At 36.7% G+C, this 27,206-nt stretch overlaps 1 protein-coding gene across 9 annotated transcripts in view; it reads left to right on the forward strand.

The window, feature by feature from the left end:
* The window catches only part of ripor1 (RHO family interacting cell polarization regulator 1), a 144,871-nt gene that overhangs the window by 99,888 nt on the left and 17,777 nt on the right, over positions 1–27,206 (forward strand). For 5 of the 9 annotated variants that reach the window (XM_073929344.1, XM_005159126.6, XM_073929343.1 and 2 more), the window contains 7 exons: positions 4,011–4,160; positions 6,693–6,756; positions 10,071–10,114; positions 12,314–12,439; positions 15,645–15,793; positions 15,966–16,095; positions 21,484–22,425. In XM_073929344.1, coding sequence (XP_073785445.1) covers positions 4,011–4,160; positions 6,693–6,756; positions 10,071–10,114; positions 12,314–12,439; positions 15,645–15,793; positions 15,966–16,095; positions 21,484–22,425 — 1,605 coding nt within the window. Of the gene's footprint in view, positions 1–4,010; positions 4,161–6,692; positions 6,757–10,070; positions 10,115–12,313; positions 12,440–15,644; positions 15,794–15,965; positions 16,096–18,199; positions 18,344–21,483; positions 22,426–27,206 lie in introns of all 9 variants that reach the window. The other 4 variants (XM_009293580.5, XM_009293579.5, XM_009293578.4 and 1 more) reach the window with 1 other exon arrangement.

Below are 27,206 nucleotides of genomic sequence, written 5' to 3' on the forward strand. Positions count from 1 at the left end.
CTGTAAAGCCATCTGGCCCAGCAGCTTTTGAATTTTGCATGTTTGTGAGAGTTTCATTTAGTTCTTCCAGCTTTAGAAAATTTTCCAGTTCTGTATTATCATCAGATATAATGTGGAGCATTTGACTAGAATTAAAAAAAGAATCAAGTTAGTGAGAATTGTAGCCAGTTCAATTATTATTAGTGAACTGAGTATTGAATTTTTAAGCCTACTAAATTCATTTTAAAGGGCACCTTTTTTACCTATTTTACAAGATGTACGATTAGCCTTTGGTGTCTTCAGAATGTGTCTGTGTGAGTTTCTGCTCAAAATACCCATCGGATAATTTGTTATAGCCTGCAGAATCTGCCAATTTCAATGTCTGAGCACAATGTAGCTGTTTTTGAAGCCTGTGTTTTTAAATTCAATTGAGCTGTTTCTCCCTGCCCAATGTTGTGTATCTGCTTCTCCTGCGTTACATCAGATAAACAGCAGTCAGTGATCAAGACAGACACGGATAAAGCTGAAATACAGCTCATTAATCAAAAATACAAAGTTAGTTTAGTTCATGTATTTGTGGTGGAACTTATTTAAGCCTTTCTGAAGTGATAAGTCCCACAGAAATGCTGTTTGGAGTACGCACACACACACACAAACAAACACATATTAGCGATTACTGACACCATGCGGCCATCGTGATTATAGCGGTTAAGATTTCATAGGATTTTACTGTCTTTATTACAAACATGCTCTGTTTTAAAAATGTTTTAAAACAGTCTTAAAATTACACAGAGTTGTAACAAATATTTGAATCCCAGTTTATTTGCAAAAAAAGTTCTGTGGACATGTGTATACATGTTATTGAAGAAACATGGCACCTGTCAATCAATTTGGTGGGCGGGGAAAACCACACTCCTATGTCACGTTCGGTGGGGCTCAAAATCTCTGTGATTTGCGTCATATTTTAACATCAGGAAATTAAAAAAAAATGAGACTAGTGGACACACGAGACATACACACAGCTCTGTCCAAACAGCTTACAAAAGTTGATTTTCATCATAGAAGCCCTTTAAAAGTTGAAAGTGACTTTAGATTGTCGTTTGTAAACTGAATTCACGCTTGAACTGATATTCACTTTAGAGTATTAATAGTGAACTGAATATTGTTTATGGAACTGAAATTAGTGTCAGATTACTACTGACCTGAATCATCTTTGTAATAAAAAATCACAGATTATTATTTGTGAACTGAATTTACTGCTGAACTGAAATTCACTTCAGGTTATTTTGACTTGACTGAATTCGTTTGGATATCAAAGGGTTACTTTAAGTAAAATGTCATAATCAATAGTATTTCAGAATTTTTGATCAAATAAATGTAACCTTGTTTAACTTAAGCATAAAAGATGATTAAGAATGTTACTGACACTTTTAAACAGTCGACTATACAACAGATGTCTTTTGCACAAATAGAGTATGTTACAGTATTACAGTTTAATTCATAAGCCTATCACTGGACCTACAAGAATGCCTATGCTTGCGAAATTCAATGTTAAATTTATGAACCGTTTTTCTTAAGCAGTGAATGGCAAAAAAGCATAACATTTCTTATTTTAGAGCCTTGGTTTAATTACAGGGCTCATAATACCAGTTTATACCTGTTTAGTAATGTTTAACTGCCAAAACCTTTCATTCTTGGCAGAGCTTAAACTGTGGTCTTTCTGTGATTATCCTCAGCTGGGTATCGCTTTTTAATGTTTTAACGTCATAGTCCTTGTTACAACCCCCTTGTCCTGCTAAACATTGTTCCAGTGAAGTCAACGGAGCTTTCATATTGTTTCCTCATTCATCCATACTGTTTACAATAGCTAGCTCATTCTTTCTTTAAACTCTGAATGCAGGGCCCGTGCTGTGAGTAATTGCTGAGTTTCTGCTTCGGATCATAATGTCTGTTATTCTGAACATCTGCTTAAATTTTACTTGATGTAATGAGGAGATTTAACTAGTTTCCTGTCTCCATTATGGGCTTCCACTTTTGGAGACCTGCTCAAGGTGTTGCGGATAGATCAATAAAATCTAAATTACTTATATTAGAGACAATGAGGCCCAGAAGGAAGTGCTTGGGCAAGAAAAGATTTAACAAGACGATGTTGTGGTTTGTGCCTGTGTGTGCGCTTGTTGAGTTAATCAGGTCAGTGTCACCATCTGGATACCAATGGAACTGTGCCTCCCTCTTAAAAGCTGCGGTCACATTAGACTTTAAGCATGCAAAATTTGTTTGGATGGTGCTGCGAAAAGAGGCGGGATAAAAAAGGTGTATGTTTTTAATGGCGTGACGTCACGTTTTGGTTTTCTTTTGGTCACCAATCTCAATCCCATCAGAGAAGAGAATGATGGTGAAAGGTTGGGGCAAATGCCTTAAACAGATATTGTCATTTCGAATTTTTGTTTGTTTGTTTTATTGCTCAGCTACAAATAAGCAAGCTGAAACTAAATGTTTAAATTAAATCTGTAAATAGATCAGATTTTTAAAGATATAAATACTGTCACTCGAAGGACAGAAGACTATGCAGAAAACATGAGCAAATCAAGGTAAAATCAGTTGCTCCACTGAACGTCATTCTATTATAAATGGTATTGTTTTTGTTTGTAATAAAATAAGTTTATTATAAAATCTTAAATATCGAGCTGCATTAGTTGATATAAAGCAGTGTTTTCTAGTTATTTTTATTATTATTATATGAATAAGGAAACTACCCATAGCAACTTTAAAGTAATACAGTTTGCTATATTTACCTTTGGCCCACCACCCTCAATCTAGTTTGTTTTTTGGCCCTTCATAAGAAAAGGTTTGGGCACCCCTGATCTAGTGCGACTGCGGCTTTAGTCATAAAATATTTGAAAATAAACTACGTACTATATAACTACAGGTTAACTATGTTTATATACAGTTGAAATAAGAATTATTATTATTATTATTATTAACAGAATTAGAATTATATTAGCCCCAATTACTGTTAAAGGGAATAAAAATCTTCAACAATGCATTTCTGAACATAATAGTTTTAATAACTCATCTCTAATAACTGATTTCTTTTATCTTTGCCATGATGACACTTCATAATATTTTACCAGACATTTTTTCAGGATACTAATATTCAGCTTAAAGTGACATTTAAAGGCTTAAGTAGGGTAATTAGGCAAGTCATTGTATAATGATTGTTTGTCTGTAGACAATCAGAAAAAAAAGTCTTGTTTAAGGGGGCTAATAATATTCACTTAAAAAAAAAAAAAAAAAAAAAAAAATATATATATATATATATATATATATATATATATATATATATATATATATATATATATATATATATATATATATATATATATAATAATAATAATAATAATAATAATAAAACTTTTTATTCTAGCCTTTTCCAAAAGAAACAATATTGTTGGAAATACTGTGAAAAATTCCTGTTAAACATTATTTTGGAAGTATATTAAAAAAAGGTTCTAATAATCTAATCTAATCTTATAATTTTGAATTTAACTGTATAATAACTTTAACTGTTAAAAGCTATTAGTTACTAGTTATTTAGTTAAAGTTATTAGTAACTAATAAAGTTATGCTAACTAAAAGCCTTTACTTTTCGGATTACTGCAGTAATGTGCATCTTTTGTAAAGCTGCTTTGAAACAAGAATTAGAAGCGCTATACACATGAACGTATAAACCTAGCATATGTAGTAGCTTTGTTTTGGAAGATGGTAGCTGATATACATTGCTAGTGTTCTATTTGTTAACATCCTTAAAACTAAATACATTCTTTTATTAAGATAAAATATGTAGAAGATAATAAGAATTGATTTCCATTTTATAACCTGCTAGAAACTATATACCATCTTTTAGTATGCGCCTCAAGATGGATTTTTCAGCTGGAATTGCAATTGAAGACATTTATGTATTGCACATAATTAACATATTTCATTGATTGTAATGAACACTGTGTTTACGTGTATGTGTGTGTACGCAGATTGATGAGCTGTATGAGGCCTACTGTATGCAGCGCAGACTGAGAGATGGAGCCGATAAGATGGTGAAGGCTTATACTGCTTCTCCCGGCAGCAGAGAGGCTCGAGAAAGCCTGTCAGAAGCTAACAAGAGCTTTAAAGAATACACAGAGGTAAGAGTGTTTGAGTATGTTACAGTATTTGAGAAAGAGGGAAACGATTTAAGGGCTCTGTCTTAGTACACACAAGAACAAAGACAAGATTAACGGTGTACAGAGTGTTTAAAAGGAATCATAAGGATTAGTAAATTTAGAACAAAAAGAATCATTTCACCTTATAGACTGAATCTACTTTAGAACCAGAGCTAGAGAGTTACTTCAGAACTGAATTTCACCCTTCATTTTGTGTTATTGAACTGAATTCACTTTAGAACTGAAATTTAATTCAGATTATTTCTACTAAACTGAATTCACTTCAGAACTGCAACTAAAGATAGTAAACTTAAGCCACTTCAGAACCAAAATTCACCTACAATTGATGTTAATGATGACCTGAATTCAATTCAGAACTAAAATTCAATTCAGTTTACTTTTACTGAACTGAATTATTTTTAGAACTGCAACTAAAGATATTAAACTGAATCAAAATTCACTTTAGTTTGGCGTTAATGAACATTAATCAGTGAACTGAATTCACTTATGAAATAAAAACTGTATTTCTTTGTTTGAGAACTGAATCTATTTAGATATTAAATAATGGCCTGTTTCCACTGAGTGGTACGGTATGGTTTGGTATGCTTTTATGGCCATATCCACTGTCAAAAGATACCAAAAGCAAACCGTACCATACCACTTTTTGGGTACCCTTTGCAAAGGGAACTTAGCACGACAAAAGGCTACCAAAAGGCGGAGTTAGACGCGCAGCTGAACGCTATTGGTTTACAGAGAAACATCACTCGTGCATACAAAAGCAGTAGAATAAAAACAAAGAAACTGACATTCATTTCAACACAGCTGAGACATTACACCGTAATACTATATAAATATAATAACAATACATGGTCAACCTGAGCTCGAACAAACCTTGTCGTTGTCTTGATGAACAGCCACAAAGCCAAGAAGAACAAAATCTGCCCTCTCCTGCTTTTGTTTTACGAGGCTGTCTAAAAGTGCGAGTGGTTTCACTTTCTCCAGAGAGGTTGCTGCGCATCTATATTTGAAATAACTAACTTTTTGAGCTGATCATAATAACGTGTGTGTTATTATTGAAGTGCTTCTGACATCCGATTCTTTAAGGAATCGACAAACATGAGAGTGAAGCATGAAAAAACAAAGGAAAAGCCAGAAAAAAACAAAACAGCAAATGATTCTTTCAGCAACCTAAAACATGAACAAACTGCCATGTTTATCATCTCCTTTTGGACAATTATGAACTGGGAATGAAGGATTTACTTTCTAACAGAGCTTACATGTGCTGGTGAAGATGAAAGACACAGATGAGAGGTTTGCTCTGACTGTGGGCTATATGTTACGTGTTGTTTTTGAACCCAAATAAGGACGAAATGTATGCTGTGTGTAGGTTTGGTATGTTACCAATTACAGAACACACAGACTGTAAGGGTCTGTATGTGTTCATATATGTTGCATTTAATTATTTATTTGATATAATCGCAGACGTTACAGTAGGCTATTTCACCTTATCATTGATCTGCAGTTATAATTAAATTATGTTAATAGAAAGGTTAGTAATGACAATTTATACACAAGTATTTATGTGTATAAAGCATCTGTTTGGTGAGAAATTCTTCTCATATGATATGTGAACGACCTGTACAGCTTTGCTTTGAGCGAAATTTCCTCGAGCGAGAATGACATTGACTAAAACTTTCTGTCGTACACGACGCCCACCAAAAAGGCAACATTGGCAGTGGAAATGAAAGCCTGATAAAGGTGACCTGTATCGTACCGAACTACCAGTCAGTGGAAACGGGCCAATAATTTCAGTTATGTTTTCCAAACTAAATCCTCTTTCTGTTTTTATACAAAACCCACTCTAAAAAAAGTTACATTTTACTGAGTTTAGGGATTATTTTTATTTAAAACCTGTATTCTGACTTCCATGGTAAGATAAAGATCAAGAGAGTAATATGGATGCAGAGTTGTAATTTATGGTTCTGGTAAAAATAGGACCCTGAAAATGTGATTAGTTTTATGACACTGTCAGGAAGTTGAGACTTACACTCTACTGATTATGGCTTGGGCTACAGGTTTTTTTTGTTTTTTTTTTGCATTCAGACAGATGGATACAGGGCAGAACTAGACTCATTCGATATGCTCATGGAAATAATGCAGGGAGGCAATCTGATTATGAGTGGACAGCCTTTCCCAGTCAAGTGCTTTTCATTAGCATAATGGTTGCTGCAAGACACAAGCGTTAAACTGTTGGAAGAGAAATGCCCATGATTGTCCACAATCTTTCTGACTGAAACTATTTACTGAATACTACGCTGTATTTACCATGTACTGCGTAATATCGTTTTCAATGTATTCTTTTTAAATGAATTTTAAGGGAATCGGTAGTTTGTGATAAAAAGGCAGTGTTTACTGTATTGTTGTGAGCTACATCAGATGCATATTTCTGTTGTTCCTGCCACGTAGTCTGTAATCCTCTGTGTATTTACTCACTCACTGTCTCTGTCCCTGCAGAATATGTGCATGCTAGAGAGTGAGCTGGAGAACCAGCTGGGGGAATTCCATATCAAAATGAAGGGTAAGTCAGTTTCTGCATTCACCACCAGGGTCATAATGGTCCACTCCAAGAGGATTTTATAGGGGTCATGACATGAATATTTTATTATTAGTGTCTGAGCACAGATGATGTGAGGACCTCTTAAAATTGCTCTGTTTTATCTTGCATCATAGAATTCATGTTAGAAAGCTCAAACATTTGCACATACAATAGATGGGGAAAAATTTACACCTGATTTTTAAAGTTGTGTGACTCCATAGCAACTTACACAATTTTACACGTCTTGCACGTCTGCTAACTTGAAATGACATGTTTTACACTGTAATGTTTGACTGGGAACATAAAATATGCCATTATGCATCAAACTAGCAACATTTAACGTTGCCCGTGGAACATTGTAGTGTAAAACATGTAATTTCCTGTTACCAGAAGGCGGCACTTTGCCAATGAGGTGTTAAAGCATACTAAAGACTTGTACGATGTTTATCACAGCATTTTTGAGACTTTTTTTTTGACATTTGATTATTTAACTGGCGGTGAGCAAAGTGAATGTGCAAACTCATTAAAAGGGCGCTTAATGACAAACAGAAGTACTCGATTCTGGCTAAAATAAGAATCGCGATTCCTTTTCTCAAAATAAAGATCACGATTTTCTCATGATTCTGTAGATGTAAAATAAAGGTTAATGAGTAGGCTCTTATCATTGTTATTTCTCCAACAAATGTTAAAACAACTATAATATTATATGTGGTCTACTATAGGTTAAAATGCTTAATTTTGAATAGACTTAATTACAATTATTGTGTTTGAGACATATGCTTGCAATCTGTCATTGACAACATTATTAGACTATTTTTTTCTACTGGTAAAATCAGACATTTGTCATTATCAGATTCCCTCTTGCATTTTATTCAACAAAATATAGGCTAGAGTAGTTATACTGACACTGTTTAGCTTTTTTTTTCATGCACAACACTCTGTGTTCGCTATGAAAGAAAAAAATATCAAATGCTTGTCATAATCATAACTCTATAATGCGATATGATTATTTAAATGCACACTTTCGGTTTAATTTTCACTGCTAAGTGCGGTTTATACTTCATGTGAGACTCCCAAACAATCGCTCTGTGCAACAAACTGAATGTTATTTATAACTCTATTACCTGTTATTCACAGCCTATGCAGGTTCTGTTCACTAAAGTAGACTTCAGTCACAGGCGCGTACCCGCCCTCTCAATACATAGATACATATAGATACAACTCACAATCAGCTCACGTCACATGTGATTTCGCGGCTGCAAATACATCATTACATGAAGATAGAAATGACGTTTTTGGGTGAATTCTACCTTATAAATACAGCATGTGACACTTTTAACACTATTTGGCAGTGTCCACGTTGCTGAGCAATCTATGTAAAACAACGTGAAGACTTGTGCGGCCGCCTTTGCTTCTCTCCTGACCCTGAAAATATGATTGGCAGAATCGTAGAACAGCTGAAATAAGATCGTCGTCGAATCGAGATCGCAATCTTTTTTCGATTAATCATGCAGTTCTATCCTGTACAGAAGGTGGTACTGCACAATTTTTCTATTTTGACACTCGTTTGTAGCACTAAAGTCCTCTCCCTCCTTTTTTTTTTTTTTTTTTTTTTTTTTGCTTGTGTATTCATCGAATAAGATTTTCCTCCTCTGTTTAACCTCCTTCAATACAGCATGCAAACACCTGGTCAAAAGTTTGCTGGAAAAAGTTTCAAGCCATTAAATGAACTTAAGGATCTGCAATTCCTGTGTGGTCAGCTAGTTTATTTTGTGCTTGGATGACACCAAGTTGTTTTACTGTAACTTCAGCAGTTAAAGACATATGAACAAAAGTGCCAGTCTCATTGGTCAGCCAATTTTTGATGCGGTACTTCAAACCGACCCCCTGGCAGTTTTGTTTGCACACTCTGATTAGCGCCTGTTATTTAGTCATGAGGTGTTAAATGTTGGCTGATGTTCATGTACAATATTTGTTCTGGGGTGCATGAGCATTAAAGTATATAATGCCTCGAAACAAAGTTTTTATAACTCGTATATTCATAGCGCATCCTACTAAATTTAGCTCACATAAAAAGTTTAGATAGTAATCCACATATTCATATACATTTATCCATAGGAATATTCCCAAGCTGTCACTGTTTACCTAAGGCCACTGAATGGCCCAGGTGCAAAGCCCCTTTCGTTGCTCCTTATAGCTTAAATTTAATATGCTACTTGAGATTCACTTATAATGTTAAAAATGTCATCAGACTCAATCATGTGGAGTATGTCAGAAACCAAATGTTTTAAAGGGCATCTATTTTACCCCTTTTTCAATATTTAAGAGAAGTCTTTTGTGTCTCCAGAACGTGTCTGTAAAGTTTCAGCTCAAAACACCCATCAGATTATTTATTATAGCTTTTTAAATCTGGAAAATTTGAGCTGTTAGGACATTTTAGCTGTGTGTGTTGCCTGTGCTGTTAAAGCAAATGAGCTGGTTCTCCCTGCCCACCGTTTCCACTTGTGTGTCAGTGCATGTAGCTTGACATAGATAAACAGCACAATGACAAACAAGAATGAAGCAGATCTCACATACTACAATAAGAACTTTGCAACTTATTTGATATATTTGTACACACAGGTTCATCACAAAGTTTGTGGAAGTCACACACGCACACACACACACGTTTGACTTTTCACTGTTTTTGCATGGCAAATGTGACTGTATACATGTTAATATACACTGCTTTATGGATATCCGTTATATTAATGTACAAAATAAACCTGATTTAACGTCCACAAACCAGGATTGAAGCGTCTTCTTTTATAATTGTACTGACACTATGCGGCTGTGATGAAGAATTACGAAGTGATTTTACGGTCTTTATTACAAACATTTGTTTTAAAAACGTTTTCAACTTGTAAAAGTCATTCTTGAGGTGCAGATGATCACAGAGAGCTGAACAGATCTTTTAATCCCAGTTGGTTCCTACGTTACGTGGGCCTCAAGGAAAGGATTTGGATTCTATTTTTACATCAGGAAATTTAAAATAAGAGAATTATTAACACTTCAATATGACTGTGGACACACTATACCTACACACAGTTCTGTCTAAACAGCTTACACTAGTTCATTTTCATCATAGGTGCCCTTTAAGCTATGAAACTTGTTTTAAAAGTGCAAAAACTTTTTATGTCGAAGGATCAAGGAAATTTCCAATATTTCTATCCATACTTCTCACATCTTTGATATGAATTGATTTTTATTCGATTGTTGATTTTGTGAGCGTTTAAATAATGATGTCTTTGTTTCAGGCTTGGCGGGTTTTGCACGTCTATGTGCTGGAGATCAGTATGAGGTGAGCTTCAGCTTCTCTATCTTTATAGCCGGCATACAAACCTAATGAACACATACTTCTAGAATATTTCCTCAAAACGCCTGTTACTCTAATGAAGATCTAAGATCTTGAGAGTGAACTTGACATTCAGCCTTGTCACATCCCTGTTAGTTCCCAGTTGGTAGGACCTTAAATAAATATTGCATGATTCAAAATATTGCATATTAGTTAGCTCTAAAGTTGACTTGCATTCACTTGATTTCTGTATGGAATCCCTAAGGCATAAAATCTAGTCACATCACTTGAGTAAAATGGATTGTAAGTCTTTCATGTTGACTTTCCTCTTTACATCCATCATGTCCTCGTAAAGCTGCATTGGCACCATCAGTGATCTGCTTTGTAGTTTGGTCAGTGGCAGATATGACAGATAACGATAGTGAGCTTGGGGTGAAAGCGTCTGTTTATGAAAGAGACAGATCTCAGCATCTGTTCTGCACAGACAAGAACAGATTTAGGGAGGCAGAGGATAATTAAAGTGGGGTGAATGTTAAAGTGTTGGCTCCTCCTCCACCTGTTTAGCATGCAAGAGCTTCAGAGTGATTGACAGGCCAATCAATGCAGTGAGTCAGCACAGTCTGCTCAGCAAGAGCCCTAAGAGATGTGACAGGAGGGAGGTGGTGTGAAAAGAAAAAGAAATGGACTCGAAAAGATCTAGAAATGGATAAGAGTGTGGGTGGCAGTGACTTGTTTTTTTATTCGGCCCATCTGTTATTCTCACTCATTCTTCATTGCCTTCACTGTGGAAACAGACACAAAAGATTTCCTGCCTCCTTCTCTACCCACTTGAATGAATAATCTGTTTAAAGTTATTTAAAAGCTTGACATTTTGTTTCTTGATACAAGAGAAAAAACAATATGATGGCAGAAAGAGAATGTAAGAGAGAATATAAGCTTTATTCTGTAAAAACAAGCTGGTTGTTGTGTTAAAATAATTATTTAAAGGATATATTTTTCAGGAATATTATCTATTTTATGTAGTTTCATATTCCAGTAAAATCTCAGTTATTCATATAATTGAAATTTCTAAATAATTATGTATGTTCTAAAACTACATATAAAGATAAATTATTGTAATTATTAATGTTATTACTTGTATAATAAGCAAATAATTTAGCTAAATGTTTATTTAATAGGTAATTACTTTTAATACCTACAAAGATCTTTATAAAATATGGTTGCCAGCAGTGTAAGTTTTGATAACTTTCCTAATCAACAACAAAAATAATGATTATATTAATAATAATAATAATAATGTTGTTGCTTCAGTACTTACACAGGCTTGAAATATACTTGTGGTGGTAGCCAGATTGAAACACACCTTTTATCCACAGCACATGGTTAACTATGTGACAAAAAAATGTTTTTTAACAATATTTTTTTACATTATGACATGGTTTTTACACTTTTTCTTTTCAATGGGTTGAAGTTATTAAAGAAAGAAATTTACTAATTGTTTTACTTTTATTCTGTTCAGGTGCAGCCAGGTCAAATCTGCTGCTGATATTTTGTACAGTATTGCCAAAGCATGTTAGATATCTATGAAATATGTAATTTATCAATATCATCAAATTAGAAAAATATACAGCAAATGAGAAATAAATGACACAAAGAAATAAAAACAGACCATTTATAATGGTGTACAGATATTTTGCAACCAGTTTAAAAGTAATTTCGTCCTCTCTGCATTTATAGATACGTTTATCCGAGACAGTTAGATCAAAGAATGAATTGTTTAATGTTTCTCTCGCTCTTGCGCACTATCAACTGCGAAACCAAGTGAAAGTAAATCAGGCTTAAAATAAAAATGTAAAGCAAAAACACACATAATTAACGATGACTTTAGAAAGCGAAAACAAAAGCTGAATAAATGAGCTTGTAAATGAGTCTGTATTGATGTTTCTCAGTGATGGGTCGCAGGTGGAAGGGCATGCGCTGCGTAAAACATATGCTGGAAAAGTTGGTGGTTCATTCCGCTATTGTTACCCCAGGTCAATAAAGGGACTAAGCCGAAAAGAAAATGAATGAATGAAATATACTTAGGTGGCCCGCCCAAGTAAAATCTATGTGTGGGAAGCACTCTGTTCTTATTAAATTGTATTAATAATACTGTACTTATTAAAATACAATTGTAATGTATTTTTCATCTAAATACCTCCATAGATCTTTATGAAGTACGGTCGTCAGAGATGGAAGCTGCGGGGTCGGATTGAAATCAATGGCAAGCAAGTGTGGGACAGTGAGGAGATGGTCTTCCTCCCGCTCATCACAGAGTTCCTGTCCATAAAGGTAGTTTTAATCTGAATATACAGTTACTTTCACACCAAAACTGTCTGTTTTTTTTCTCTCTTTCCCTTTTTTTCACACTGAGTCACACATACTATCAATCTCTTGTCTCTCCTTCCTGTCACGTTGACATTCACATCACGGTCCCATCAATCTGTGAGACATTAATGCACATAACAGCACAGCAGCTGGACTTTGACTTGTTTTTCTCTCCCAATGGTTCCATGACACATCACTACAGATGAGGGGATGGGAACAGGGACAGAGAGGAGGGAAGACAGCACAGGATAGAGAAAAGGAAGTTTACACAAGACAGAGATATTAAAACAGAGAGACTCCAGGGGAAGAACGAAGAGAATGCAGCTGATGTCTGGCAAAATGTTTCAGATGGGCTTGACCAATGTAAAATGGGATGTTGCGATTGATTTGTAGCGCCATGTGACTCCATGACTTATTTACAGCATTATTTGAAGAGCGTGTAATCAAAAATGACCCTTTGCATAACCATGTCTGTGTCCAAAAGCATAGGCAGCTGACTTGCTTCCTCGCTGCCCTATTAAGCAATGACTTTGCAGAGTTTGTGGATACAGGCACTGTACAAAACGGATTTTGGATGGACTTCTGAGGCAGGCATAGTGGTTTAGTGATTTATAACAAAATAGAGACTGATAACCAAGCAAACGATTGATTACTACAACACTAACCGTTCACTTGAAATGACATAATGTGGAAATACATGTTAGTACATGTATTGTTTTCAGACACAATCATTTTTAGCTCAGCTGAGAGTAATATACTGCATCATCTTCTTTAAAAATGAAAATGAACGAAATAACTAGGATTATGAAAGAAGATACATGACCTGGTTGTATCACTCAAGTAAGTGGCTTTTGCAAGAATGTTTTGATTATTCAAACATATTAAAAAATTAACATTTTTATTAGACATTTATAAATGATTAAAACTTAAAATATTTTAAGGGAAATTTTTAAAAGTGGTTCTACGATGAGTTGTAGAATATTTGTCTGAATAAATTGAGAGATCTTTTATCATTATTGTTGTTTGTTTTTGCAGGATTCTTATTTACTAAGAAACTGTTATGTTTGTAAATTATGGCTGTTGTGTGCTACAGCACCATGATCATTCATTTACGTAAGTTTAATATTGTATTTCATTTTTAAATAAAACTTAACCCAGTTCAATCCATTTGTAAATTCAGTAAATCATGACTCTTAAGGCTGATTTATGATTCTGCATCAAGTGTACGCATATGCTCCAGTGCAGCATGTCGCAACGACGTGTAGCGCAAGCTCTGATTGGTTGGCTTGTGAGCGCAAATGAGTGTGGGTGGGACGAGAGTCGTGCGAACCTGTTGGAGCGACTGTTTACAAGTGTCGAGTGCCGTGAAGGAGATACAGATTGAAACTTTTGTTTTGTGTTTACCTTCTAATTAAAGCTGTTGCACGTCCGCCAGTTCCTGCCTCAATATGAGCCAGTTTGAGCTACTTCTACATTAAGGTAGCATTCAGAAAAAACAAAACACCAGCAAAGAAACTCGACACAGTGGAACATAAAAACCTTACTGCCAGCTTGCGTTATTGCAGACCAACACAAACATGCATCGTGGGTCAGACCGATCACTCAACACACAAGTATAAACCAGACTTTCCTCTGAATCATTTGAATCAGTGAGTTGTTTTCTACAGACTCATTCTAAATGGATCCTTTGAATCAGTGAGTTGTTTTCTCACCAGAAAGAGCCTAATAGCCTGTTTCCACTGAGTGGTACAGTACGGCTTGGGTCGGAACAGGTCACCTTTATCAGGCTTGCATTTCCACTGCCACTGGGCATGGTAGTTTTAACTTTTTGAGAGGTGGATTACAATCTTTAGGTTTAGGGTGGATTACAATCTGAAAGGCTCATTCTTGGAGACCTAATCCCTTCCAAGGGTCCCTCTGATGGGATTAGAGCATAGGGATGAGCTGTTCCGAATTGAGAGAAGTGGGAGTTTCCATCAGTTATATTTTTCAAACTCCTTCATTCTAAAGGGCTCTTCGAAGTGGCTAGTTTTTTAACACTTCGGTTTGGAAAGATACTTAAATATGAGGGCCATGTTTTTTTCACTTGAAGGGCAATACATCTTGTTTGGAATGCAGCGACACTGTTTGAATCATTTGAATCATTAGTTGTCAGCTGGAGACTCGCTCTGAATCATTGAGAACAGATGTGATTGGATCAGATCATTTCACATAATTTGTGAACCAATTCAACTGATCATGAATCTAACACCAATATCTTTTTTACGATGATATCTTCCTTTTTAGAATAACCTTTTACTCAGCTTTTTTTTTTTAGAAGAAAAGTACAATATTTTGTTTAGTAAAATACTAAAATAAAAATGCTCCAATAACGTATTATTACTACTTAATAATACTAAGATACTTAAGATACTTCATCATAATAATTAATGAATAATTCTTTATGTTTATGTAGTGCTTTTCTGGACACTCAAAGCGCTTTACACATGGGGGGATTGTCCTCATCCACCACCAGTGTGCAGCATTCACCTGGATGACACAACAGCAGCCATATTGTGCCAGACCTCACACCACAATCAGCTAAATAGTGGAGAGGAGACAGAGTGATGAAGCCAATTATGATATGAGGATGGTTATAAGGCTATGATGAACAGAGGCCTACTCTTTTTCTTTGGACATCCGGTTTAACGTCTCATCCGAAAGACACCACTCTCTGAGCAGTATAGAGTCCCCTTCACTATACTGGAGTGTTCGGTCCCACACAGACCGCAGGATGAGCGCCCCCTGCTGGTCTCACTAACACCATTTCCGGCAGCAACCTAGCTTTCCCATGTGGTCTCCCCTCCAGGTAATGACCAGGCACAGGCCTAGCTTCAGTGGGTGACCATGCAAGAGTTGCTAAGAGCAAGCTGCCGGCTACTTAAAAAATCTACTTAAGTACATTAGTTAAATAAGTAGTTTCAATCCACTTCTGCAGCAGACCACTCAGCCAGTTGACCAAGCAGTGTAGAGTAGCCTTTCAGGGGGGTTAGAAGGAACATTATATTAAATGTGATCTCAAAGCTGTTGTGTGTACTAATATTATCATGAGCTTGAGATGTTTGTGGTGGTCATTAAACTGATGGTGAAGTGTCCTTCGTAAATGAACTTCTCATATGTGTTTGTCAAGGTGACGGAGCTAAAGAGTCTGGCCAATCATGTGGTGGTGGGAAGTGTCTCGTGTGAGACGAAGGACTTGTTTGCTGCACTGCCACAAACAGTAGCTGTGGATATTAATGACCTGGGCACCATCAAACTCAGTCTAGAGGTCACCTGGAAGTAAGTTCAACCTTCCACAATCACAAAGCATTTTAAGAAAGTGCTAAAATTATTCAATTTGACAACTGATTTGATTTAATTTAATATTATTAGATTTATACTTTAAATTAAATGATCATTTTATTTGATTTCACTGAACGCACTGCTAACATGAATCTCTTGTCTTCTCTAGTCCATTTGACAAAGATGATCAGTCGTCTTCAGCCAGCACCGTGAACAAAGCTCCTACTGTCAACAAACGATTTTCTACCTACAACCAGAGTCCTCCAGACACTCCTTCTCTACGAGAGCAGGCCTTCTATGTGAGTCGGTCCATTCTCTGCATTTAGCTTTTCATCTCAATGCCTTAAAAGGAATAGTTTACTCAAAAAAATGAGGGCCAGAATTATGTCATTACTCACCTTCGAGTTGTTCAAGTTGTGCTTCAGACTGTTATAAGCTGTTTGCTGTGGATTTAAGGTAATATTGTAATGTTGTAAATTGTGTTCAGTTTCTTAGACATTTATCATTTTGCTTCAGCAGGAGCAACAGGCATTACTTTTGGTTTGCTTCAATTTTTATCCTGAAAGTAATGGCAGTTTTTATTGAATCTCCAAGAATCACAGTTTCAGCTGTTAATCTTTTTTAATGTTTTACTGGGGAAAAAAATAGCATATTCACTCACCGGCCACTTTATTAGGTACACCTGCTTACCTTCACATTAATTCTAATTTCTGTTCTGCCAATTACATGGCAGCAACTCAATGCATTAAGGCATGTAGACATGGTCAAGACAATCTGCTGCTGTTCAAACCGAGCATCAGAATGGGGAAGAAAGGTGATTTAAGTGACTTTGACTGTGGCATGGTTGTCGGTGCCAGACGGGCTGGTCTGAGTATTACAGAAACTGCTGATCTACTGGGATTTTCTTGCACAATCATCTCTAGGGTTTACAGAGAATGATTCAAAAAACAGGAAAATATCCAATGAGCGGCAGTTCTGTGGGTACAAATGCCTTGTTGATGCCAGAGGTCAAAAGAGCATTAACTCAAACTACTACTCGGCACAACCGAGGTATGTAAGCATCTCTGAACACATAACACGTCCAAACTTAAGGCAGATGGGCTACATCAGCAGAAGACCACACTGAGTGCTACTCCGGACAGCTAATAACAGGACACTGAAGCTACAATTTGCACAGGCTCACCAAAATTGGTCAATAGAAGACTGGGTAATCGTTGCCTGGTCTGATGAGTATTCTGCTGTGACATTCAGATGGTAGGGTCAGAATTTGGCGTCAACAACATGAAAGCATGGATCCATCCTGCCTTGTATCAACGGATCAGGCTGGTGGTGGTGGTGTAAGGGTGTGGGGGATGTTTTTTAGCACACTTTAGGCTCATTAGTACCAATTGAGCATTGTGTCAAAACCAAAACCTACTTGAGTATTGTTGCTGACCATGTTCATCCCTTTTTGACCACAGTGTAGCCATCTTCTGATGGCTACTTCCAGCAGGATAACAAGCCGTGTCAATCATCTCAGACTGGTTTCTTGTATATGGCAATGAGTTCACTGTACTCAAATGGCCTCCACAGTCACCTGAGCTCAATCCAATAAAACATTTTTCAGATGGAAAGGGAAATTCACATCATGGATGTGCAGCCGACAAATCTGCTGCAACTGCATGATGCTATCATGTCAATATGGACTGGAATCTCTGAATATTTCCAGTGCCTTGTTGAATCTGTGCCACAAAGGATTAAGGCAGTTCTGAAGGCAACAGGGTCCAACCCGGTACTAGTAAGGTGTACCTAATAAAGTGGCCAGTGAGTGTATATCTTAGATGGTCGGAGGGTCAGCAGATTAACAACTTATCTGAGAAACTAAACTTTTCAATTTCTTAAGTTTTATATTTTAACATGCATATTTAAACTATATTTAGCTGTATTTACTATATTTAGCTATATTAAAAAGCTATATTTAAACATGTTTAACCTTTCTATTCTTTAAATCCTTTGAACTCTACTTTAACTCAGCTGCCATAATTCCTCTATTTTGCTTGGATATTGGAGCATAATTTATTTAATCTGAATTGATTCAAACCAAACATTTCTGCAAAGTGCATACCGCCATAATGTCGATAAACCGCTATTCTCTCTCCCCCGTCCTAATGGAGATCTCACAGTTCTCCAGACCCTCTGAAGATTGAAATTAGCACATCAGGATCTCCACGAGGACTTAATAGTAGCCATTTCTCAGAAGCATCTTCATCTCATGTGGTCACAGTAACGTACAGTGTCTGCATTTCAGACCAGCTCGATAAAACATGAAGTTTGGCTAGCTCATAACTTTGCTGGGTCAGATTACCTGAGGCGAAAAGAGATTTAGTGTTAGCTTGCTCATATTCTTCTGCTAACTGCATGCAGACAGCTCCACGTAGCCTGATGTCCAAACAGCGCTGGTCCTTACTGGATGTGTTCAGAGACACACTGACAGAGAAACTGACTCAAAGCTGCTCATATAGTGATGTCACTTCTGTTCGCCTCGGCTCGGCTCTGCTTACCAGTCATGTAAGTGCGCTCGACCTGTAGCGCTAGTTGGAAATAGCCAGTAGTTGACTAGAAATGTGTGACAAAGCAGGTTTGTATGGTGTTAATTAGTAGTTTCTGTCCTCTAGCTAGAAAATGATAGCTGTTGTAGTGATGATGTCTCGTAGTTTTTGTCACTTGTCTTTAATTAAATAGAGCAAATAGGATTCCTGTGCATGTTAGTCATTGTCTGTCCGGCTGTGAGTGACAATCGTAGCATCCACCACTATCAATAATGCATTCACTGATGCTGCTGTTGTTCTGAAGGGTGTACGCATTAGCTTGGCGAGGCAGAGAGTTAATTAGAGGGAACGGGGAGTGTGTTTGTGTGCTGGGCCTGACGCCAGTCCACTCTCCACTGTAATGACTCTTTGTGAACAAATATACACACTAATGCTGAGTGACGGAGAACACACTCCTGTCACCCTACTGTACTCTTTTAGCCCTCTAGAAACTGTTCTGCTGTCTGTTTATAGTCTACATGTATTAGTGAATTAAACATTGGACTTTTACATGACTCCATCAGGGCTTCAACACAAGCATCATGACTGTTTATGAAAATAGAAAGTCTCTTTAAGGCATGGTTGTTCACTGATCTTTGTGACATCTCTGGCAGCTATTTTTTTTTTGTTGATAATGAGTGCATATTTGATTAAGGAAAGACAGAAATCTGTGTCAACGTTATTTTTGAAACCTAAAAATAAGCTACAACTAAAATTAAAACTAAAAATAAACTATATGTACACATAAAAAATGGAAAGCTGCAATATTATCAAAATTACTAATCTAAAAATTCAGAAAATATATAAATAAAAAGTCATTCAAATTAATAGTTTACTGGATTTTATATCAAAAATATGTATTCTATGCATTTTGTGCTGAAAAATTATTAGATTAATCGATTCTGCATCAATTTGAAGATTTTCAAAATGCCTCGCCAATCTCTCTTGAATTAATCAAAGTCCCTTTAAGGCAAGTCATTTAACTTGGCAGCCATCTTTGAAGCATCTCTCGGGCAGTATGTTCTGGCATTCTGTTTAAATAGGGAAACATATAATTTTTCAAAAGTGCTTGCAAAGCTTACGATTAATTGTCATATTAGGAATCACCAATAAAATTAAAGAGCCCCTATTATGCATTTAAAAACGTCATGTTTTGTTTTTGGGGGTCTTTAGCAACAGGCTGATAAGCATGCAAGGTCAAAAAACATTTATAATAGGCATTTATTTTTACCTAATTATCCCAATGACCCCCATATGATTCGTTCAACCATTCATTTGTTTTCAAACCCCTCCTTAGTACGATGCTTATCTGCGCTGATTGGTCCGATGACCCAGCTTGTTGCTATTGCTCGACTGCGTTCAGCGTGAAACAGAGAAATGCCCACCATGGCTTATCAACAATTTTGAAGTAGTCAGAGTGCAGAGTGTTGTGTGAGCCCAATGCAGGACTGCATTAAAGCAGTGCAGTTTAACACCAGCATCTTGCTCTATTCTTAACCATAAGTAATAACAGTGAAACACATTCAGTATTAATCCACACAGTGGCAAAAGCTGAACAATTTTGCCTCATGCCGCACGTGTGTAGGAACAGCTGATGGTGGCCATAGCAATGAAAAACGGCAGTGAATCGTGAGCTCACAAAAGTATTTAAATCCAAAAAACAAAGTGGCACGTGTCACGTTTTCAACGTGGCTTTAGACGCAATATGAGAATATAAAGAGTTAACCAGATACAGTACAAGCAGTTGAATTCGATACATAATCTGCAAGCTAAAGAAAACAAGGAGGCAACCATTTTAAATGCACTTACTTACACTTGTGAACTGGAGGAAGAAACTGATCTATGATCTGTGTTCCTGTCAAGCTCTGACAAAGTTACATACATCAATAGTCTTTTCTGATCCTTCCTTTAACAAATGGCTGACAAACCGGTGTAAGCGTGTAGATTGCTGAAGCGTCATCAGAAAAATGACAGGAACATAGCATAAGGCTGGGCCTATAATGCTGAGGTATTTTTGCAAAAATAAACTTGAACCACTGACTCTTCACAGCCTCATCTTTGGGTAGGGAAAATAACACCAACTTTCCCTCACACTTTAGAGGTCAGCGTCTTCGTGACTTGATTCAACCAGGAACTGCTACAGTATTTGTCTTCCTCTTTTTCTTTTTACAATGTTTGTGGGAGGGGTCAGGGGTTAAAATTTTCCCGGGTTTTTGTGCGCAACAAATGAAAGGGGTTTGAGTTCCGTATCAATGTCACGCTGACATGACTAAAAACCCGTTAAAGCAGCGATTCATTCAAACCACTAAGTCGACTCTTTATAGATGAATCAATAGTTTTAAACATGCCGCACTTTCAGATTTAAGCCTAAGCTGGATATTTCACTTCACTTAAAGCTGTGTTAAACATTGCATGGAAGGTCATTTTCAAAAACCCAAAATATAGGCTTTTTAAACAACAACTGTCGCTTTAGTTTCATTTCTAAACATTTTAATCACACAAAGCCTGCAGAAACTGACATTTGATCGGAGCTCCTACACCAGAGAAGAATCAGTCTATATTATAGTGTCATATTCAATAGTCTTTGAATCAATGCACTTACTGTGCTTAAAATGGGGCTGTAGGCTAGTTTTTATTAATACTCTCAAATGCTTACAAGAAAGTGTGTTTTTGTACTTTGCCTTGTATGTCACCAGATTAATATAAACAGCTAACTATAAACCCTCTTTCATTTCACTTAAACCTTTCCTACTTTATTAATAATTATTTTTGTTTGTATATTTATGGAAAATTGGATGCTAGCAAAGTATGGCTTTTTGTAAAGCATAGTGCCGTCTATTGGAAAAACTGAGCTCAGAATCAATTTAAGAGAGAATAGCGATGCATTTTGAAATTTGCAGAATTATTTGAGCAATTTTTAGCCATAGCTCTTATACCAGACTTCTTATAGAAATAATTACTTTAAACAATATTACCACCCCCAGATTTGTACTTTTTGTCAATTTAGTCCACAGTCTTTGTAGTTTTAACTAACATCAGTGCAAGTCATGTGAAAGAGCCTTCTCTTTAACAATCATAATCATTACTTGTATTCCTCACAATCTCTTTTGTCCTCACTAGAACATGTTGAGGAGACAAGAAGACATGGAGAACGGGACAGCCTGGTCAAACTCCTCTGAATCCTCAGACGACTCATCCAGTCCTCAGCTCTCCTTAGCAATGCGTCACGCTCACAAAAACTTGGTTCAGCCTGAGGTACAAGCTGCTCCTCCTGCCATCGAAATCTCATTTGCACCCCGCGAATCAGCCACCTCTACTCCCACCCGCCTTGCCAATCAGAAGGAAGAGGACGAGGAAGAGGAAGAAGATGAGGATCTAAAGAAACCAGCAGCCACCATAAGAGTCACAACAGAGGCTCCTGCAAAACCGGAAGTGCCCAATGGCCATCCTCGCTACTCTCGCTCGCTTAGCCATATTAGCGAAATCAGCGCAGATGGTGTTTTGACAGAAAGATTGGCTGGGGAATCCGACGAAGTGACTTCAACGGTCTCTTCGGTATTAGATAGTGACATTTCCATGGATGTTCCTCACCGAGCAGAACTGTGTTTTGTTGTACCAGACACTCAGGAGAGCTGCTCTGTTCCTGATCCCTCAACAAATGAGCCATCGTGTCCTGCTGAGCCAATGAACTGTTCAGAATGTCACTCTCCTGCTGAAAGCGTAGTTCGTGAGACGGCTGCTGAGAAAGCTTCAGAGCTCACCTGTGGAGATAAAGACTCTGCCCACAATGCTTTGTCCCAGCAGATGGACAATGGGGATTGTAGAACTGATTCCTCTCATGAGCCGCAACACACAAAGACACAAACAGACAATCTGCTGGCAGAGAAGTCTGGCTCTTTGGTGGACAGCAGATCTGTGGGTGGTTTGGAAGGACAGTCCGTGGACAATGGTCTAGAGGAGGCCCTAAGTGGCGTTTTATCTTCTCTTGATGATTACCGAGGCCAGTTCCCTGAACTACAGGTTCTTGAGCAGGAGCTGAAGATGCTGGAGGAGACTCTCACGGTGAGTGTAAAGTCTTGTTATTGATTGTGGGTTTGCTATTTGGGTTAGGGTCATTGGTAGGGGTTGAACGACTTTAGATTTTTGATAGTAGAGTCGATGTGGACTAGATGCTGGTGACGTTTTTAACCCTTTCAGGCTCAAATTAAATTTTAGAAACAGACAAAGTCTATGCTTTTAACTGTTGCAAATCTGCAACGCCTGCCTTGAGAGGGTTAATTGCACCTTTCACACAGTGGTACTGGTAAATATATGGAAAATATCCATAACGACTTTACAGTAAATTCATAAAAAAGGTGTTCACACAGACGTTCCGTAAATTTTCCGGAAAAGACCATTCACACATCCATTCCAAAATACAGGTAAATTCTGACATCATTAACCAGAAAAGACCTGAAAACAGCAACGTTTGCATTTGTAAACCTAGAAGGGGTCAGCCTTTTCTTGATGGTTTCACTTTTATTTAAAGCTTTAGCATTCATGCAGCTGCTTTGCGAGACATTCAAAGGCAGAAACGCGAACTGCAGCTAAATGTTGACACACTTGACGACATTACAAATTCTGTGCATAGATAAGTATTGTGAACAACTTATATAAAAACATATGGAGGAACACTTTCACATGTCGAGATATTCATAATGTGTGTGTGTTGGCTTCCTCCCTCACTAGTCAAGAAACTGAAGCAGAGCTTGAAGATAAACAAACAACAGTTTATCATAAGCATTTTAACGATAATTTTTACACAGTTGGCATTAAGAAGGAACATAGAAACGTTATCTGAATAACATCTAGTAACTAAATGTGTCTGGAAAAATATTCAAAGGCTTTTATTTTTTATAAACAGCGTGGATGTGAATGTGCCTGAGTGTTCTGATTGGCTAAAGTAGATGTCTCACGTCAGCGCGTTCTAGACGTTAGACGTGAACAAGCTCTTTCCGGCAATTTTCCTTCTGCTTTCGACCGGCGCAGCATTTCGGCAAATTACCGGTAATGCTACAACTTCTCTTTCCGGAAAATTGCTGAATTTACCAGTATTATAAAAAAGGGCCTGTTCACACATACAGAACTTTCTGGAAAATTGCTGGTAATTTTCCGGAAAGGTCTGTATGTGTGAAAGGGGCTAATAAAACACAAGATGCAAAGGCTTTGCAACATGCCACAATTTGCGATTTATTTGCAGGGAATATATACACATGCTGTTTGACAGCTCATAACATGTTGCAAAAACATTGTAGCATTACCAATGATTAGTTTTACTGCAAAACATATGCACTGTCAACACTTTCATTTCGTCAATAATGCGACATTAGCGCCCAGGCTAATTTTGCTGCTAACAGTCAACACATTGATCAGTGCACATTCTCCTAAGAATAAAACAATCAGGAATGGACAGTATTTATGATGTATGTATTTCAAATACAAATTTCAAATACAAAATAGTATTTTGTAATTAGTATTTTATGGGGTTTATTTAAATGGGTTAACATTTCGTATCAAAATACTTTGGTGTCTTGTATTTAGTCTCTTGTCTACATGACGACATCATAAAAATGCGGCCTCAGATTGATACTTTCTGTACTAAAAATGATAGTTTTGGATTGATTGCTGATGTAGATGACAAGAAAATAGAATAAACAACATACAAATAAGTTCTACAGTGGCAATTCCTTCAATACTTCATTGGCTGTTTCAAATGCCGTTAGATGATCTGCAGTGCAGATGCAGAGTACAGTCAAAGACAAAATGTCAACGTGGCACAATACAGTATATGAGACACAAATATTTAATAATACTTATTAAAAACACTGTTTTCACAGTGATTAAAGAGATCATCTTTAAGACAGGACTTTCTGTATAAACTTACAAAAGTATGCTAAAATAAAAGAAAGTCAGTAATGGTGACCTTTAATGGTGAAGAGATTGATCAAATATGCCTGTTGATTGAAGGTTGCGAAGAAAAGTTATGCTTCCTTGTAAAAGTATTTGGTAGTATTTTTTAAAATACAAAATACAGTATTTTATTTGGATACTTGTTGTGGCTGCTGTATTTTGTAGTTTATTTTGATACATGTAAAACTGAGGCATTTAGTATTTTAATGTAAAATACATTACAATGTATTTGTGCCAATCCCTGGTAACAATAACAGATATTTTAGTGCTGAAATAATACATACGTCCTCAGCACACAGATTCATGTTAAGTTATAGATAACCCAAAAAAGACAAAGGCTATAACGTTAAGCTTTACTACACTGTTGGAGATTTGCTCATAAGCGTGTTTTACCACTTTGATGGTACACGCTTGAAAGCTGCTCAAATCCTGCTCAAGTCAGGCGTTCACTGGCTCATCTTAGTTATCCGAATTCTCCTCACTGCACATTTTTGCCGCGTTCACTGGGGATAATGTTTACACACACTGGAGTTTGTGAAAGTTCACACAAGGTTCATGTGAATCTTTGATGCTGCCATAAGAAAAATAACATTATAAAATAACTTTAAATAGTCCGAGCGGGCAGTTTCATTCAGTGAACCACCTTAGTTTGTAAAGCTGTCATGCCAGGTCAAAAAACACGTGATCTGTGCAGAGCGACTAGTCGACGTCAATCAAAAAGCGTCACAGCAGAGAATCAAAGTCGATTAGTCGACTTGTCAGTGCAACTTCTAGTCAGTGGCATGATTCTCTTATGTGTTTTTGTGTAATTCTATTGGTTGATTCTTATTCTCTCACTTTTTTTTCTGTTATAAAATAGTTTTTGTGCCTTCGAGGGTACATTAATTCTAAGGTTGATTAAAACTCTCCTGACATCCAGATTTAATAATAAAGAAAGTCCCATTGTTACATTTTTATTATTTGTATTTATTTGTAGGCAATACAATAGAAAATATTAAATTCAGAATTATAACAAAAAATGGTAATTAGTGGAATAACCCTAATTTTCAATTTTGACATTTTTATTTTGTTTTGTTTATTTTCTGGAGAGAAAAAAAAGTCTACCTATCTGTAAATCTTTCTTTCTAAGACTATGTGTCTAACACACATTAATAATAATATGTAAGTTAGTAATTATACACACTTTCTTGTAAACCAAAAGGTATGTGTGTGTATAAGAATACATATTTACTGTAGTCTACAGTAATGTATACAGTAGTCAACATTTGAAGTGGATCAAAAAAGATTATTGAAATTATCCTAAGACAAGAATGAGTGTTGATCAATAAATTTAGGACAACTTTGATAAAAGGTTTTCCACTTCCAATGTTGACCACTGTATAGCATGCAAGATGTGTATGCATATTGTATGACGCACTTGCATTGTAGGGATTTGTTTATTAGTATAATTTGATAGTTAGACACCACATGGTATTTGTATTACTTTAACGTGACCCATCTGTTGTGCCTCTTTGACTTAGTTTGCACCTCTGCCCTCACCACTGGTAAGATAAATCTAAATCGCCATATCGGATCAGTATTTGAACGCTTTTATGAGTTGGAGAAGGTCAAGGAAGTTGAAAGTGAAGTCTTGTTCTGTCCTGTCCAGCATACAGGAGGGCTTCACTGATTCCGGGCGTAGCTCTTCCTGAGATATTAAATTCCTTTTGTTTTGGGTGCAGAAGCCTTTGGGTGTTCCTAAAATACAAGACCCTTGATAACCATCAAACTCTTAGATCCGGGTTCGGGTCCAGAGGCTTTGGTCTTCATCTATAGAACAATAGAGTTCCTCAAAGACTCACCCTATACTTTCATTATTAACCGCTTCATCCTGCTTAGTCACAGACTAAACAGTGTGTCTTTTTCCAGAACTGGCCTTTTGAATGTTCCAGGGTTTTATAAAGGAAACTGTTATTGACAGTGTTTTTGTCAGGTTGTTGATTAACAGATATAATTGTTCCACAGTTTGTAAAAAGCAAACACTGCCTTTGCAGTATTGCACTTTACTTGTAAAGGTGGAGTGGGAGTTTCAGAAGAAAGACTAGGTGTTACTTTCATAGACAAGGTGGTTAGTTAGCGATTATATCACAGTAGCCTTTTGTGGCTATACTTTCTTTCATTCATTCATTCATTCATTCATTAATTCATTCATTTTCTTTTTGACTTAGTCCCTTTATTAATCTGGGGTTGCCACAGCAGAAAGAACCGCCAATTTATCCAGCATTTAATTTACGCAGCGGATGCCCTTCCAGCTGCAATCCATCACTAGAAAACATCCATACGCACTCATTCACACACATACACTATGTACAGTTTAGCTCATTCAATTCACCTATACCTCATGTTTTTGGACTTGTGGGGGAAGCACTCGTAGCACCTGAAGAAACCCACGTGAACACAGGGAGAACATGCAAATTCCACACAGAAATGCCAACTGACCCAGCCGGGGCTTGAACTGTGCCACTGTGCTGCCCTGGCTATACTTTAGGAACTGTAAAATTCCATTGGAAATACATTATTGTTTTTGTGGTAATTTACTGTAAGGGAGTGCAGCACAGAACTTAAAGGTGCCATGTACTGCATTAATTTAATAAGATAAATTGTTCTCTGATATATACATATTAGTTATGTGGCTTAGGTAAACTCAGAAATTCTCCACAAATTGTTTAATATGCTTATTTATTACTTCATAAAATATCCTTACAATCAAAGTTCCTTATTGACCATATTTGGAATGGTCATGAATATTAATGAGCTTAGCTCTAATCTGATGCATCTTTCAGTGCTTGCTCTAGCTCTCTCTCTCTTTCTCTCTCTCTCTCTCTCTCAGACACACACAGAGCATGATGTACTCT

This window comes from Danio rerio, chromosome 18 (genome assembly GCF_049306965.1).
Source record: "Danio rerio strain Tuebingen ecotype United States chromosome 18, GRCz12tu, whole genome shotgun sequence".
Lineage (NCBI taxonomy): Eukaryota > Metazoa > Chordata > Actinopteri > Cypriniformes > Danionidae > Danio > Danio rerio.